Below are 17075 nucleotides of genomic sequence, written 5' to 3'. Positions count from 1 at the left end.
ACACGGGGAAAAAAAATGTAGGCCTATCCCTGATTCAGATAAACAAACACAAGTTCGAAAATGAGCAAAGGGCTTTTACAACAGTTAACTTCACTTTTAACCTAACTTTTAGGAACTAACCATAAGTGCCTAAAATGAACCTCCCAATTTATAGTTTAAGATCAGAAAAGAATAGTATGGTTGTACCCACAGTCACTGAAGCATACAGTGAACCTGGTGATTCCTTCTGATTTAAAATGTATACAGGACATGAAGCAAAATAACATGTTGTGTACTACTGACGGGTTTTACTGTCAGATGAATATATACACATTGATGGGGCAGGGCTGCTTTTAGATCTAACATCATCTGTGTCGGTGGGCTTGTGTTTGCCCTCTGTGAAGCGCTACTATTGTAAGTCTTATTTGTATTCTAAATTTACTTCCTCTTTGATTCTTCAGGGGTTAAATGGCATCCGGATGAACACGGCGTCATTGGTTTTGACTGCAGAAATCGGAAGTGGTAAGCCTCAGAAAATCTACATAATATAGTTTGCGAGGAAATAATTTCTCCTTCTATTCTTCCCTCTTTACTGTTGTTGTCTGAGGAAGAGAAAGAGTGTATTTTAACTCCGTGTCACAGGTACATCCAGGCAGCTACATCTCCCAAGGATGTTGTGATCTTAGTTGATGTTAGCGGAAGCATGAAGGGGCTGAGGCTGACCATCGCCAGGCAGACTGTTTCCTCCATATTAGACACACTGGGAGATGACGACTTCTTCAACATCATTGCAGTACGTTTTAGTTAAACTGATTCATTTGCTTGTTCATATGTCAACAAGCATCATGCTTGTTTCTATCTGTTACTTTAATAGGGAGGTTTTCAGATGTTTCTGTCAGAACTGGTGCTCAGTCGTCCTTGAAAAACAAAGAGTGCTTATTTAATTATCTCTTTTTTATCTTTGATTAAATGTCATTTATTTTCCTATAGTATAATCAGGAGATCCACTACGTGGAGCCTTGTTTGAATGGTACGCTGATCCGGGCCGACAGAACAAATAAAGACGTGAGTTCCTGTTCAATCTAACCAGTGTGTGTGGACCATATCAGGATGGATTAATCCGATTAATGCTTTCCTTTTTCCACTTTTGTGCTTGTCTGCCAGCATTTCCGCGAACATCTGGATAAGCTGTTTGCCAAAGGGATCGGGCTCCTGGGTGAAGCTCTGGCCGAAGCCTTCACCATCCTGAGTGATGTAAGTTCAGTTTAATGGGAATGCTGTTCCAACGTAAATCTTTTCAGTCTATATTCCACTCAGATGACCTACTCTATCATAAAGCAGTTCAACCAAATTATTATTGTATTATTCTACGCTTGTAATTATATACAAAAAAGATTAATTAATTTATCCATTCATTTGATGTAAATGTAATTATTTTGTGTGCCCACATATCACAAATAAATTTTGCTCTCATATAATTCAAATGCTCCACTCGAACAGAACAGAAAGAAAACTTTCATTTTACCAGCCACATTTGTTTCCACTGACAGCAAGTGTTCCACTACATCACTCCGCGTGTTCGCAGCTAATCATAAAAAAGTAGCGCGCCCTAGTCAAATGCATTTGAGCGCTTGGGAGGTGTGTCGCCCGTCGAAACGCTCCAGCGCAATCCCCGTTCCGCCCTCCAAACACGGACACATCTATTCTGAAGCGTGATTAATGGCTCTAATTAATGTCAATGATTAATAACGTTGCTGATTGGAACACAAAAGGAGATAAGGCCAGAAGCCACGCCGCACTCCTTTTATCTCCCCGCTTTCAGGCGAGCTTTGGCGGAGCCGCCGTAGCTGAGGGAGTGCAGCTTTTACCTCTGCGTTTGTCAGATTAATTAAAGCCCTGCAATGAATATGGTAATCAGGTAGCCCCGCGCTGCCTGCTGCTAAAAATCCGCTGTTACGCAGACCAGGTTATTAAGTCAGTATCCAGCCTATCACTGGCCAAATCACTTGATGAGCACTGAGACCTTTATATCAAGTCCTGGTCAGCTGAATGAGAGGAGTGCACAAGCAGCACATAATACTAATAATAGACTGAAAGCCATTACCATCACAAAATACAATGCCCATGTTTGCTGCATTTAAAAAAAAAGAAAAATAAGAATAAGAACACCACTTTACTTCAGCGGCTGCAGTGGTTTGCACAGGTTAGATTAATCAATTCCCTAATGATCCCCTTTACTGATTATGCATATTGCCATTTAGATTTATATACTTGAATTCTTATTTTCTTGCAGCTGAAGAAGAAGAAACTTTGAAAGAGCTGTCATATGTATGCATAACGTCTCACATTACTTTGCAAACAAATGTGAGATTGTGTTTTTGAATACATGTGAAGGCCTCCTGATGCATTCAGTCGATCTGATTTAAGAGCAGGTGTGCTCAGCGGGATTTATCATGTGATCGTGTCACTACACACTCCTGTGTCTCTCCACGTTTAAGACGTTACAGGTCAATAAACCGCTTAATTACTGCACTGAATCTTCTAGGATCAGAGAAGAGAAAAAAAAGTGTAACCACATGCAGACATTCAGGTTTATTTACTTAAATATGATCTTATTGACTGATACCTGCACAGACGTAGCTGTTGGCTCAGTTATTTCTTTTTTTAATACGTTAATAACAACACAGATATCATTACTTTTTGTGCATCTTTATGTGTCTTCCATCTTTCTGTAGTTTAATCAGACGGGACGTGGCAGCGTGTGCAGCCAGGCCATAATGCTGGTGACTGACGGGGCGACTGAAATGTACGACGATGTCTTTGAGAAGTACAACTGGCCAGAGAGAAAAGTGAGTGTTGGTTTCTCCCCCCTCCCCCCTCCCTTCCTCCCTCTCTTCCTCCCTCTCTCTCTCTCTCTCTCTTTTTTTTTGCCTAATTCTCAACGTTACATGTCTTTTTTTTTCCTGAATTTTGTGCTTGCACTGCATTTTTCTTGCATCAGGGACAAATGTGTATTTTAACACTGCGCGCCAGCTGGAGTCCCTGTCTGATGTCGTGAGGAATTGGTTTCTTACTTCATTACCACTCACAGCTCTGTGCTGCAAAATCCATGTCAACGTGATGTTTTTCATAGTGGTGTGGACGCATTAAAGAGCAATATTTCCCCCCATAGGGAATAAAACATGGGAAATTAACGGCCTTCAAGGGCAGCGCATGTACAAGCAGTTCAGTCTCAAAAGGCTCTGCTCCTCAAACCACGCTGCTTTCCACACCTTTTTCCTGGACTGGTTTAAAATCTTTTGTTCTACTCTCTTTGTAAGACTTAAATGGAAATGAAATGAAATGAAATGAAATCACGGAGCAATAAAAGCAACAGCTCAGGGGCTTTTGTTCAAGTCCTTTCAAGCATATGTGTGTGTTGGCGGTGTTTGGCAGAGCACAGGGCAGTGTTTGGCAGGGCAGGCCCCCTCCCCACCCTGCCCGTACACCCCTCAGGGCTGCTATACGGCAGCCATTCAGTGTTTTCTATATGCTTTATGCTTAGCAAAGCATCTGGAGCCAATGAGCCGTGCAGGTCTGGCAAAGTGTCACACAGCGTTCTATAAAAGGACAGTTGCACATGGCCTTGCGCCTAAAACCAAAAAGAAAAAAAGAAAATTAATTGAATTTCACAGATTAAACTGCAAAAGTAGAAATTATAAAAAAAATACAAGCTGAAAAGGATTTGATAAAAAAGAAAAGTGGAAAGGCAGCTGAACACTGAGGGCTTTCTTATGAGGTTACAGCTAACTCTGGCTCCAAGGCCAGATAGGATCAGGACAGGAAGATAGATCACCAAGGAGTCACATCAATTTGCATGTTTGTTTTTTTTATCCACCCATCTTTGAATCTGCTGATATCTACGTGTCCTTTGAACAGGTGCGGATATTCCCTTACCTGATTGGACGAGAGTCTGCGTTTGCCGATAACCTTAAATGGATGGCGTGCGCCAACAAAGGTTGGAGTCTTTTTGACAAACACATTCCACGTCAGGATCTGATTTCTGTGCGCTAATATGATAGATTGGGGAAATGTGTGTGTGCGTGTGTATCGGTGCAGTTTGCGCATGTTATGTGCGTCTCCGTGTGTGACTGCATGTGCTGGCTCAGGTCCTTTCTGCCAAGAGGCAATGAAGTGGCACTTGGGGGGGGTCAGAGGTCAATCCGCTCTAATCCCTCTTCCTGTCAGTGTCTGCCTCCTGGCTGCTCGCTGCTGATGGCTCCCACGTGTCAGCGCTCTGGATGAGTGCCCTCTGGAAGGGAAAGGATTTTGGAATGGCAAGACCCAAACCTCCTTCTGCACTCAGACCCCCGCTGTGAAATAACCTTACATGTCCGATATGAAACATTGTCGGCGACAGCGGGAGGTGACAAGTTAAATGATTTCCGTGTCATTCTAAGCTGAAACACTGGAAACCTACTGCAGAGGGGTTCAAGTCAGTGAGGGCAGGGACATCGGGGGGGTGTAGAAAGTACAAAGTGCATTAGGGTGCTTCAACACTGCTCCGTGGTGCTCGATTGTTTTTGGGAATTGTAATTACACTTTATAATATATTTTTTTAAATCCTACATACCTAGATTTTTACCTCTCCAAGCCTAAAATTTACAAATTTGACTCATTAATGCATCATAAATAGAAAGCAAATTACACTCAGTATGCATACAGCAGGATCTGAAAGAGGCAATTCTGCATAATGACCACTTTTATTTTTTTATACACCACCCTTGAAAACCTAAATACGGCAGGTGTCGTACAGGGTGATTCCAGGACATTTAGATGGAAAGTGTTTTAGGGCAACAGATAAGCCTTGACGTAGACTCACATCTAGGTTTATTTCTACCGTTTAATTGCTCGGTGAATCGTAAAACATTCAAACACTGACCACAACAAGGACAGAGGGAAAAGGGATGCACCGGGGGAACCTGGACTCCTGACCTTAACTTGCAAGGCATCTGCTCAGTGTCCTGTGAGGAACAACTGGCAGCTGTGGTCGTGCATTAGGTGTGACAATGTTCACTTTACTAACATGGCTAGCTACACTGGCTGCTTCCTAGCTTTCACAGTTTCCCAGCATGCAGCTTGTTGCGTTTCCCTCTTCAGCACTCTCTTACTACGTCATATGGTTGAAGAGATGTCGATTTTCAAGTATCCAAGAACACAATGACGACTTTTCAGAAAGTTATCTGGCTGGTCAGGTTACCCATGACCTCAGCTTGTCTAAAATCTATTTTAAAGCCCTGGTTAATCATTTATATAGTAATAATACATTTTCCTTTATTAAATACCTTATGGGGAAATTCTTCCTATTTAACCCATCCAGTCGTGCACACAGCAGTGAGTAAACCTGTGTGGACCCTGGGGAGTAGTTTGGACATGGCCATGGACATGGGGGTGTTGGTGGGAACCTATAACCTTACGATGCCAATCATTACTCCACATCTTTAGTGCTTGTTGTTAAAGTACATTATACAACAAGTAAAGGATTTAAATAAAACAGAATGCAAATTGTGCTTTTTGATGTTAAACGGTATCAGTTGAAGTATACGGGCTGACTTTGTGGAGGATCGGTGTACTGGGTTTTTGATTTAGGGCTGATGTGTGTTACCGCAGGATATTTTAGTCAGATCTCGACCTTGGCCGATGTTCAGGAGAACGTGATGAGGTACCTCCACGTCATGAGCCGCCCGAAGGTCATCGATCACGAGCACGACACGGTGTGGACTGAAGCTTACGTGGACAGTGCAGTAAGCGTCTTTGAATTTGAAGTTTGAAACTGTATCCGTGTTGTTAATCCAAAATTCGGCCGGAGCTGCATTCATAAAGATTTTGAGGTTGTAGTTTGTGCTGCTGCTATCTCGAGTTCGATGATATTGTGTTTGTGCTGTTTTCTCCATCCTTGCACTGTACAGTTAGCATGCACATGTGTGGATCTGCTCCATCATCATTACTCTTCGTGCCGTTGGAACGATTCCTCATTATGAGCTTCATTAATCTGCATAGATCTTCCCCCCAATGTACATCTGTGTCCATGAATTCAGTGCGGAAAACGTGCAGACTTTAATTCACTGATGAATTTATCTTTATGTGTCTTTCTCATCAGCTTTCTCAAGCTCATAAGGTAAATATTGCATCTGTATTTTTTTGTCTTTTATAAGGACTGCTTGGTTGCTGTGTGTCCAGCTCTGTAAAGTAAAGGGCTGGGAATAAAAGGTTTCTGTTCAGATTTAAATTGGAAGTGACTTGAAACTTAAATAGCCCATCACTGTTCCTTCCTTTCCAAGATCATGCTTCAATATTTTTGAGGAAATCTAAAGTGAAAGAAGGCTCTCCCCTTTACGCACTAGGAATAGAGGAGGATCTTCTTTTTTTTTTTTTTTTTCCCAGTATGGAGACGAAGAGCACGCACACACTAAAACATGCGCTCACACAAAAGGGTTGGGAGATTGTCCTCTGGAGTGTGTGCTCTTGTATCTCAGCCTCAGACACACCATTCATCATTCTGTGGATCATTGCACTTTATCTCCTAAAGCCCGTAATAAAACTGACATTGGAGGGGAGACCAAGAAAGAGAGGGAGAGGAAAGAGAGAGAGAGAGAGAGAGAGAGAGAGAGAGAGAGATGGAGGTAGAGGTGGAGGTTGTCAGGCGTCCACGGGCTTACCTGTGTGTAGGTGTGTGTGTGTTTGTGAAGACTAAAGCAGTCCAGTTTTCTCTTCCATTGTGCCTGGTGATGAATTTAAGGACCCTCCATTCTTCATTTTGTCAAGCCAGCTTGTGTACACTGTAGTTCACTGCTCCTTTGTTTCATATGCATGCAGATACACAAATGAACATCAAACACACACACACGTACACACACACACACACACACACACTCAGCTGCATCGACTCAGAAGCTGAGGGAATAGCAGACCTACTTAAACATGTGCTGAATTATGTCAGCCTTCATCCTTCTCAGCACATGAGACTCACATGGTTCAGGTTTGACGACTACAGTAGAGGGCTCTGACCAGGGTCACATAAACATGTAGCTCTACAAGACCATATTTAGATGCTGCACTCACAACAATGCAAGGAATAAATTCTGCCTCTCTCTGTCAGATTGGTGTGGTGTTGTTGGATTCACTTTTACATGTTCTATAATTAATTTTGACCTTCAGAGACCTTTATTCATGGCCCTGAAGCTGCTTATTTTACTAGGAAACCCATGTTCCTCTTTTTCCTATGGCCTCCTCACTAGTAAATAGCTACTGTGCTTTCTTTTTTAAATTGAAACACATTTTGCAGTATAAATAGACAAAACATTTAGTCTCTAGAATCTCAGTTTGTTTCTTTTCTTTATTTTTTCAGCTGAAAGACAAATCAGGCCCGAGTCTGATGACCACAGTAGCCATGCCTGTCTTCAGCACAAAGAATGAAACGGTGAGAGAGTTTAACATTAATTATTACAGGTACGATCATTTAAATAAGTGTTAAATCCATCGCACAATACATGTCAATTCACTTTATTTGTCCCGAAGGGGCACAAGTAGCTAAAAATAGACACAATCACAATCAATAGACACGAAAACAGCGCACACTTACTGTTTCAATATAGCAAAATACAAAGAGAAAAGTAAAATGTCTATCTTGTGGAACCCATTGTCCATCAACTTTCAGTTGGACACTTACAGTACAATTTGCTAGTTTTCTACTTTCATGTACTTTTACAAAGTGGGTGCTTTTGCTTTTGAATTATGGTATTATCAGAGAAACCCTTTTGTCACCTTTTACTTAAGTAAGGATCTCCTACAGTTGCTGAGTCACAGAAAGTTAATTTAGTTCTTATCTAAATTCGTGTTTTGAATCATTTCCCGCAGAAGAACCAGGGTATCCTGTTGGGGGTCGTCGGAACAGACATCCCTCTGCAGGAGCTGATGAAGCTCATCCCCAAACATATGGTACAGTCTGACGTCTTGCACTAAATCGATGTATTCATACGCATTTCTATTAATTCATCTTTTATTTTGCTTCTTCTTTTCTATCTCTAGTTGGGGATCCACGGATATGCGTTTGCCATCACAAACAATGGCTACATCCTGATACATCCGGACCTCAGGCCTTTGGTAAGTCACTTTTCTACACGTTTACAGCTGAAGAGTCTCACAGCATTCCCTGACTTTACCCTGAATTTACCTTTTTGTTTTTTTCCATTCTGTTATGCACCACACCAAAAGTATGACCTCCACTGGGGGCACACAGAGACAAATGTGTTATCTGGTTAGGAGGCTACATGGGCTCGTATAGTCTGTAATCCCCACCTTTTCCTTTGATGTATGCATGCAGGGATAAAGGCCACTCATAGGGCTGGCTGGCCTGAGATTTCCCAGAGGTAACTTAACACTCACTGGCAGAGACCACAGCCCGCTCGCCCTGGGACCGCTGGTTCCTCAGGAGCTATGGCTGTGCTAGTGGATCTGTGTGTGCCAGTGCTAGTGCTATTCCTCTCTGTGCAACTGTGTGTTTTGGTCTGTGTTGGTTCTTCGTGACTGTCTCTTTGTGGCTAAAACTGTGCTGTGGTTGTAGTCATTGACTTTGTTGTTTCGTGTGAGCCGGGACTACGTAGGGTAGGGCCGAGTTTGACGTGCACAGTTTAATGCATTCATGTTGACTTGTCTGAGCGTGCATTTTCTATCAATCATATTAATTATTTTTAATTTACCTGACAGTGTTAATTTCACAGTCGATTTGTTAAATAATTACAAAACCTCCATAGCAGGGCTTGATAAACAGGTCTTCATTTTGAGAGTGAAACACAAAAGACAGATTACACTGAAGCGTTTTCTTAATATCAGGCTCATGATTGGAAATGACGTGCCACAAGCAGATCCTAGTTGATACTAGTCCAGTTGTGCCAGGCTAGATTAGCCGACGTGTCTGAGCTGTGGTTTAACTTTTAGTCAAAGTGACGTGCCACTACACTAAAGGGCTTATTAAACTCTGTGCATTGTGTGCCTTTGTGCAGTATCAGGACGGTCAGAAGAGGAGGAAGCCCAACTACAGCAGTGTGGATCTCTCAGAGGTGGAGTGGGAGGACAAAGATGACATTGTACGTGCCAAAAAATCATGTTGTGAAACATAATTTTCTAAGTACAATATGAAACACCCTGACTAGGTTTGTATCTGCAGTGTTTTGTGTTTCGATGACTCGTGATTCATTACTTGCTCCAGCGGTAGAAAGAGTTTCTATCAGATTAAATGAGCCTGATCCTGGCACATCCCGCACCGTCCTTCTGCTTGATCAGTGACCAAGCCTCGGCCTCTCTGCTGTACGTGCCTCTTTGTTATCTTTTTAGCTACGCAACGCTATGGTGAACAGGAGGACGGGGACTTTCTCTATGGAGGTGAAGAAGACCGTGGACAGAGGGGTGAGGCTGCAGATAAAGATGTTTAGTGTCTCCCTATCAGATGGCAGATGTTCGCGCTCTTGTCTCTGGACTAAAGGAGTGAATCTCTTCTTCTTTCAGAGGCGTGTGCTTAAGATGCACAACGACTATTACTACACTGACATCAAAGGAACTCCATTCAGGTGCAGGAAAAGTTTTATTGCAATCCTGAATAATGTTTTTGCCAGTTTATGTCTCAGTCCCAGTCCAACGTGGTCTGACTCAGGGCTGATTGTCTTCTCTGTTTGTGCCACCAGTGTTGGAGTCGCTCTTTCAAGAGGTCATGGAAAGTTCTTCTTCAGAGGAAATGTATCAGTGGAAGCAGGTACTCCAGCGCTATAACTGCATAAATAAAAGTTTAAATATGTCTAACTGAGGGCATTTGCATTCACACTATATCCCACTTTTGAGTTTTGATTCTGTTTTTGATGACGTTTGGGACATGGTGTTTACACTAAATGTGAAAACTCAGTTATTCATATCTCTGTATACAGTTTAAAAGCCACTAATTTTGTACGACATCTGATTGGCTGAGTAAAAGTCTGGAGTATTCCAGATCCAATAGCCACGATAAGATTTCTGAGACCAGAATAAGACACGGGCAACTCCAGAACACTTGTGCACATGTGAACACATTGGGCGCATTAGTCAAAACAGAGCAACACTGCTGAAGCGTTACTGACTTGTGTTTTTCAGGGCTCCGTGATCTGGAACAGCCAGATGTCGCCCTGGCAGATGAATGGTAACGCGGGGCTTATGGAAGTGGGCATTCATGCGTTATGTAGGTTATCCCTCCATGTTCATCAGGGATCCCGAGGACTGTGATCTAACAGCACTGCTCTTTTTTTTTTTTTTTTTTTTTTTGGATAACAGGACGTACTGCAACACAGAGGAGCAGCATGAGCACCGTCACCTGACCCAGATCCAAGCCATCAAGCTGTTCATGACAGGCCGCAGACCACTCCTCAAGTGTAAGAGACGTCTGAGTCCGACCAGTTAGACTATGAGCAGGCGGAGATTAAACCTGAATTAATAAATGCAGATGGATGTCTCGTGTTTTGTTAATCAGATCCATGATTAAAACTGGTGTCACATTCTGCAGGCGACAGAGAGCTCATCCAGGAAGTGTTGTTTGACGCCGTGGTCACTGCTCCACTGGAAGCCTACTGGACTGGACTGGCTCTCAACAAGTCAGAGTAAGAACATTTTGCTGTCACGTCCTGTTCCCTCTTCCAGATCTGCAGTCACATGCCCTAACTTGAAAAAATGCCTGCAGTTAACGCAATTAATGATGAATAGCTTATAAATGTTAGCATGCCTTTAATAAACACATGCTAACAATAATCCAAAAAGTCTGCCTGCAGCTTTAAATATGATTAAGTTGTTGTGCTAACTTGGAATAGTATTATGCCCATTTTTGGGCTGCTACTGCTGAAGCTTATATATGTCTTCATCAGTAATACTGGATGCTTCATCACCCTGCACCCTGGTATAATATATGATGTGTATGCATCATAGGACTTTGCAAGTAATGATTACTATCATTTTCGGCGAATCTATGACTTATTACGTTGTTATGAACCCATTAATTATTTAGTCAATCAAAGATCGGGACAAGTGCACAGTATTCAGATGAATCTAAAATAAAAAATATATGGTTAAATACAAAGCAAGCAAGTTTTAAAACTGTTTAATTCTATAATAATATATATTACATCATATTACTAAGATATTAACTCACGACTCCATGCACCACGTAGCTTTAACAGCAACTTGTGTGGTTTCTATTGGAGCAACAACAACGCAGCCCCACTGCATCAATACATCTCTAAATGTTTATTTATATTGCTGCATTACCTACAGTACATCAGTCAGAAATGTTCAGGGTAAGCACGGGGGCAGCACAGATGTGTTTATGGCTCACATTCATTCCTCTGGATCACACCAACAGGAACTCTGACAAAGGAGTGGAGATCACTTTCCTGGGTACACGCACCGGTCTGTCGAGAACCAACCTGTTCGTACCCGCCGATCAGCTCTCTAATCGGTGAGTGTCTGCTCGACATTACCCTAATCATTACTCACAGCGAGAGGCAGGGGCATGATTGTCTTTGACGAATCTAATCCTTCGCTCCCCACTTCAGTTTCACTCTGTGTGCCTCCGCAGAGATTTCCTGACAGCGGAGGACAAGGAAGGTGTGTTTAATGCTGATCACTTCCCCCTGTGGTACAAGAGAGCTGCAGAGCAGGTCCCCGGCACATTTGTCTACTCCATACCCTTCAGCACAGGTACACAGGAAAAAATAATTCAGTGTCTGTCCAGCTCTGTCTGCACAAAACTTCGCAAAACATCAGTTTGTCTGTGTTTTTCTTCTAAATTTACTCTATGAATTACACAAGTCCATCCTGTATAGTTTTCTCTTTCCATTGCATGATTATAAACTGTGCTTTTTGGAAATTCATCTATCATACATACAGTCTTTGTTATGGACATGTGGCTTTACAGCATGAGATGCGCGGCACAGCTCACTTCACTTACAGCTTTCCAGCAGTTAATGTGGCCCATGTTCTGTATACAGTGGAGCGTTCAGCTTCCCTTTCCAGGACATTTACCACCTTTCCTCTGTTAATAATACGACTGCACGCCATCGTAGAGTCGGATGTTCTATCACAGCACCCATCTCAGAAATATTAGGGTCATCTGGCTGTAGAAAAAGCTGTAACTGGACTCAATTACTGTAAAGTAATAAACTGGTGCTGCTGTTCCCTCTGAGCCAGCTGACTGAGGCCCCTGAGTAGAGGGCGCCATCTAGTGACCGGAAAATGTAACATTTACTCTCCTCCTCTCTCTCTCCCCCCCCAGCTTTAGAAAACAAGAGTGTAGTTTTAGCCAGCACTGCGATTCAGCTCATGGATGACAGGAAGTCTCCAATTTTTGCTGGTAATTACCTCTAATTTACTTTTCGCGTCATTGCAGCGTCTAGCTCCGCTGATCATGTTAAAGGCTACTTTTGCTTGCACTCAGCTGTAGGGATCCAAATGAAGCTTGAGTTCTTTCAGAGGAAGTTCTGGACTGCCTGCAGACAGGTAAATACTCACCGCTGCTACAGTTTTTACAAAGAATTAGCTTGCTTATTACATGTGACTGCTCTTGTTCTCAGTGTACAGCCCTGGATGGAAAATGCAGCATTAGCTGTGATAACGAGGTAAAAACAGTCACACAACACAATCATTTCTATGTTCGTTTCAGGTTGTGTTGTTAACTTAATCTTCATCCTTCCAACAGGACATTAACTGCTACCTCATCGACAACAATGGTTTCATTCTCGTCACAGAAGAACAGTCTCAGGTACCGTGCTCTTGTCTGTGTACGCCAGCTTGCATCTTTGAAACAAAGGTTGGCCCCTGCTCACCACGTGTTTCAGTCTAGCCTTAAATAGCACTAGGTCATTTTTAAAAAGAGGAAGATAAGTAGTTTCATTACTAGCACAAGTGCATCTGATTCTGAGGTGCATGGAGGAGGGAAAGTTTAGTTTTAACCAATACAAAGGGAGATATGGAAGTGGAAATAAAAGCCAAGTTTGTGTTTTGCACCTAAGAAAGTTACAAAAATGTTCAGTAATTTTTTGATGCTTAATTGTAACCATGCACAAGGTCAATTACATGGTTCTCCACAGACGACTAACAGTACTGTAACATCTACATAATGGTCAGGGGCTGTGCATCATCATCTGTTACTGTGTTCCTTTGCAGCAGGTGTAAGGCTGTCTGTATGTTTCTTACAGCAGTTAACCCTCGTCTTTTTTAGTTTACTCGCTGCTTGACGTGCATCAGTGTGGTTTGACGCGGCTTCTCTCTCAGACAGGGCTCTTCTTTGGGGAAGTGGAGGGCGCTGTTATGAACAAACTCCTCCAAATGGGTTCCTTTAAAAGGTCAGAGACATGAACTAACATCTATCAATAGCATCTATCTCAGAGGCATCGACTGACACGTTAAACCCAAGCCATATAAAGCATTTTCTTGTTAAATGTGTCATATTGAGTATTTATTAGCACCTCTGCTGGGCTCTCTGTGTGTCTCAGGATCACGCTGTATGACTACCAGGCCCTTTGCAGGGAGTATGCTGGGAGCAGCGACAGTGCCCGCTCTTTGTCAGATGTAAGCGCGACAAGAAACAACATCAGTGTTGTTGTTTTTTATTTTTTTGTAACCTGTGGTACCTACATCTGTGTGCCGTTAAAACCATCAACCATAGGCCACAGTAACTGTCTCAGAGTTCATGGTTTTGTTGGTATTGTTCTCACACTGGTGAAAGTTCAGTCACATGAATTATGTATATACTGAGTTATGGGAAACAAAAAAAGAACTCTTTCTCTCTCTTTCAGCCTTTTTCTGTGGTTAAATGGCTCCTGACTGAACTTGTCATGTAAGAACTTGCTAAATTCATATATGCTGTGTTTGTTTAATATTAATTATTATTTTGTTCTCATAACAATTTGATGATTTTGTGTTTTTCTCTTAGTTTCCTGCTAGAATTTAACCTTTACAGCTGGTGGAATATAGATCTTTCTGTTAAAGGTAAGCAGGAAACTATGAGTGCGTGTGAAAGGTAGGTGTATACGTGAGAAGTACGAAGAAAAAAATAACCTCCTTGTTTCATCTACTGCTTTGTCAGGCCTCTGTGGCCCAAAATAAATTTGCTCTGTCTCACGTTCAGCTCAGAGATCTCGGGGCAAAACCATGATGGTGCCGTGTGATACAGAATATCCTGCTTTTGTCTCCGAACGCACCATCAAAGAAACAACAGGCAACATTGAATGTGATGGTTGTAGCAGGTAACATGTAGCATGTTACTCATTGAATAATAAAATAACCCCCCACGCAGTAATGTGAATACAGTCTATAATCTGCATCTATTCATATTCGTCAATTCATTCATAACATTTTAATACTCGTCTCTGTCTGCGTCTGGCCTGCAGATCTTTTGTCATACAGCAGATTCCTAGCAGCAATCTCTTCATGGTTGTCGTGGACAATAAGTGTGACTGCAGTAATGCTCCTCCAGTCACCATGGATCCCATCGAGATCATGTATATCCTTTCTGATGAAACACACGTTTGAACAATGCTGATTTTCTTTTCTTGGCCTGTTCTATTACAATGAAGATTTGTGTGTGTTTCTGACAGTGAAAATAATGTCTGATTTCTTATTCAGGGTTAACTGATGAGATGCAGGCCTAAGGACTAAATTTTACAGTTTAGGCTTCACATCAGGCCAAGTGTGTAAATAATACTCTGGACTCAGCTACATGTTCTGTTTAGTTGTTTTCATCCTTGACTCCTTTGAACACAACGAGTCACTAAAATGTGACAGACTGAAGTTTCAGAAGGACCGAAAGAAGCCTGAGTCGTGTCATCCTTTCCACCCCGAGGTACAAAATTAACGTGTGCATACTGTGCGTGTGTGTATTTGATGCAGGAGTGCAACATCACGTTGATTTCAAAACTCCAATAAGTTGCTGCTGCTGACCTAAGTAGTCTAACACATACCATAAATGCAACTTATCTTTGTACAGAAAGTAGTTTTCTGTTTTCCCAGTTTCAGTATTTTAGCAAATGTTAGCAAGATGAGATAGCGCCAGTTATTAAGTAGCTCTAACATGTTTATGGTTTACCTCATAACTTTATGAAGTATGAAAGCTACAGAAAATTAAGAGCCATCATCTTGTAATAAACTGTTTCCATCTCCTAGTATTCATGACTGTTACAGCCAGCTTCAACAACCAAATGTCCAAACCAGTAATATTATTTTCTGAAATATATTGTGACATCTATCACAGTGGATCGTGTCTTTACAGGAAAATGCCATGGAGTGTGGCTCTGCAACACGCCTCTCTGGTCCTCTGGCAGCAGCTTTGCTGCCTCTGATAGCAGCAACCATCAGCAGGTGACCACTGATAGCAGAGCTGGACCTCAGTAAGGACTAACTCAATAAGAAGATGCTTCTAATCACATAGAGAACACGGCCCATCAGAAATGAAACTGCTCATACTTCTGCCACAGGCAGCAATCTGCTAAGACAAACTCTTTATCAGTAGCACTGAGACTCACATTCATTCATGCAGAAAACATAAAAGAAAATGAGAGTAATGGAGTGCTGGTGGCTTTGCTGCTAGAGTATTGCAGATCACGCCACTGATATTGTTCTGAATGCGTACTGAATAATTAAGAGAAAAAAGTGAGTAGTATGTCTAAAGTAAAAACAAATACCTAGAGTACAGGGCTTTCTTGTCACAGTAAAAAAAAGGTCCTTTGTGCAAAGGATGATAGTGAGACATTAAATGTTTGCTTCTTTGTTATGAGGGGAAAAAAATGAAAGCTAGCGTCTGCAGAATGTAAACCGCACTTTTGTGTAATGTGAAAAGAATGCTGGGCAGTCCATACTGTGTATTTGGCAACAAATTGCTGAAAAAAAAAAAGAGAAAACTATTTACTGTGCCATCATAGTTTTCGTTCGAGTATTTATGTTGATTTTGTAATTAAGTTATTTTCTTATGTCAGTAACGAATCATGTTAAATGTCAGAGAGACAAAAGAATAAATGTAATCGCTCTGTTCTGCCAGTTTCTCTCTGTTTTAAAACAGAAGACAACTGAGACAAGATAAAGATGCATGATGAAGATTCAGCAGTGAGTTTGGAGGATGTTACGTTGGTGTGTTCCGCCATAATTTGTCGAGATGACCACATATTCTTAACCAAGCTGATGAATAAATACATAGACATATTTTCCTTCATTTTCACCTTTGTGCTGTTTATTGAAGTGTGTGTTTGGTTTTATGGAAACGGTTACAATTCGCTGATGGTTAGAGTTTTAGGTTAAGCACTTAGTTTAGACGGTTACGGTAATGGTAAGAGGTTAAGGAATGTATTATGTTAGCAGAAAGTCATTATGGTGGGGGGGTAGTTTGTGTAGCATCTAACATGGGATAATTAAGGAAGTTAAAAGAGACAAAAGCGAGAAATAAGAGAAAACATTAGCTTTAAGTGTTAGTATGCAAGTAATTAAGACATGATATAAATATAATAATAAAGTACCACACTGTCTTGTAGAAGTCGACTTTAAACAAATGCTTCTTCATTCTCTGCACAGTATGAAAAATAGTTTGTCCTCAGTGCGCCGTCACGGTGCTGTACATCATATGACCAAGGGACGGTGCAGGTGGCAAATCAGGCACGACGGAATAGAAATGGTACGTGTCCGACTGTGGAAAAAAAAAAAAGCCACAAAAAACAACAACTATATCATCTATTCACAAAGATTATATGGCAAATAGATTTATGTCATGTCAGACTTACATCATAAGTTTGAGACTCCTGCGTGTCTGCGTGTTCAAAAGAAGCTGCAACTAAAAAGGAAGTTTGCACTAAAACGATATTTTATCACAAAATAAACCATATTTACGAAGGATATCAAAACCTTCATTCAAGTTGATCAGATTACAAAAAAATGTAGACTAACTTTGACCCTTCGCAGCACATATTCGTCATGCCATATCAGAAAAGCAAATTTCTTATATGTGAAAATGCGAATCTCACCAGGAGGGTTGTCAGCAGCAGATAGAGAGGTGGTCACCG

General features: G+C 41.6%; 1 protein-coding gene across 1 annotated transcript in view; it reads left to right on the top strand.

The window, feature by feature from the left end:
• cacna2d3 (calcium channel, voltage dependent, alpha2/delta subunit 3) overlaps nt 1–16872 on the top strand; it is a 31009-nt gene extending 14137 nt beyond the window's left edge. The window contains exons 8-39 of the mRNA XM_084542797.1: nt 441–501; nt 622–772; nt 970–1044; nt 1144–1233; nt 2715–2828; nt 3898–3976; nt 5629–5762; nt 6119–6136; nt 7367–7438; nt 7876–7956; nt 8047–8121; nt 9021–9104; nt 9352–9423; nt 9523–9584; nt 9699–9766; nt 10138–10183; nt 10315–10412; nt 10544–10637; nt 11393–11488; nt 11609–11730; nt 12305–12382; nt 12467–12528; nt 12603–12647; nt 12728–12790; nt 13303–13373; nt 13524–13599; nt 13827–13867; nt 13964–14019; nt 14159–14276; nt 14421–14531; nt 14746–14872; nt 15299–16872. Coding sequence (XP_084398923.1) covers nt 441–501; nt 622–772; nt 970–1044; nt 1144–1233; nt 2715–2828; nt 3898–3976; nt 5629–5762; nt 6119–6136; nt 7367–7438; nt 7876–7956; nt 8047–8121; nt 9021–9104; nt 9352–9423; nt 9523–9584; nt 9699–9766; nt 10138–10183; nt 10315–10412; nt 10544–10637; nt 11393–11488; nt 11609–11730; nt 12305–12382; nt 12467–12528; nt 12603–12647; nt 12728–12790; nt 13303–13373; nt 13524–13599; nt 13827–13867; nt 13964–14019; nt 14159–14276; nt 14421–14531; nt 14746–14872; nt 15299–15391 — 2633 coding nt within the window. The 3' untranslated portion in view covers nt 15392–16872. The remainder of the gene's footprint in view (nt 1–440; nt 502–621; nt 773–969; nt 1045–1143; nt 1234–2714; nt 2829–3897; nt 3977–5628; nt 5763–6118; nt 6137–7366; nt 7439–7875; nt 7957–8046; nt 8122–9020; nt 9105–9351; nt 9424–9522; nt 9585–9698; nt 9767–10137; nt 10184–10314; nt 10413–10543; nt 10638–11392; nt 11489–11608; nt 11731–12304; nt 12383–12466; nt 12529–12602; nt 12648–12727; nt 12791–13302; nt 13374–13523; nt 13600–13826; nt 13868–13963; nt 14020–14158; nt 14277–14420; nt 14532–14745; nt 14873–15298) is intronic.
• Nucleotides 16873–17075: the final 203 nt, after the last annotated feature.

The sequence above is a fragment of the Chelon labrosus genome (genome assembly GCF_963514085.1).
Source record: "Chelon labrosus genome assembly, chromosome: 4".
Taxonomy (NCBI): domain Eukaryota; kingdom Metazoa; phylum Chordata; class Actinopteri; order Mugiliformes; family Mugilidae; genus Chelon; species Chelon labrosus.
The sequence above is the reverse complement of the archived record's forward strand: the minus strand, read 5'-3'. Positions and strand labels throughout refer to the sequence as shown.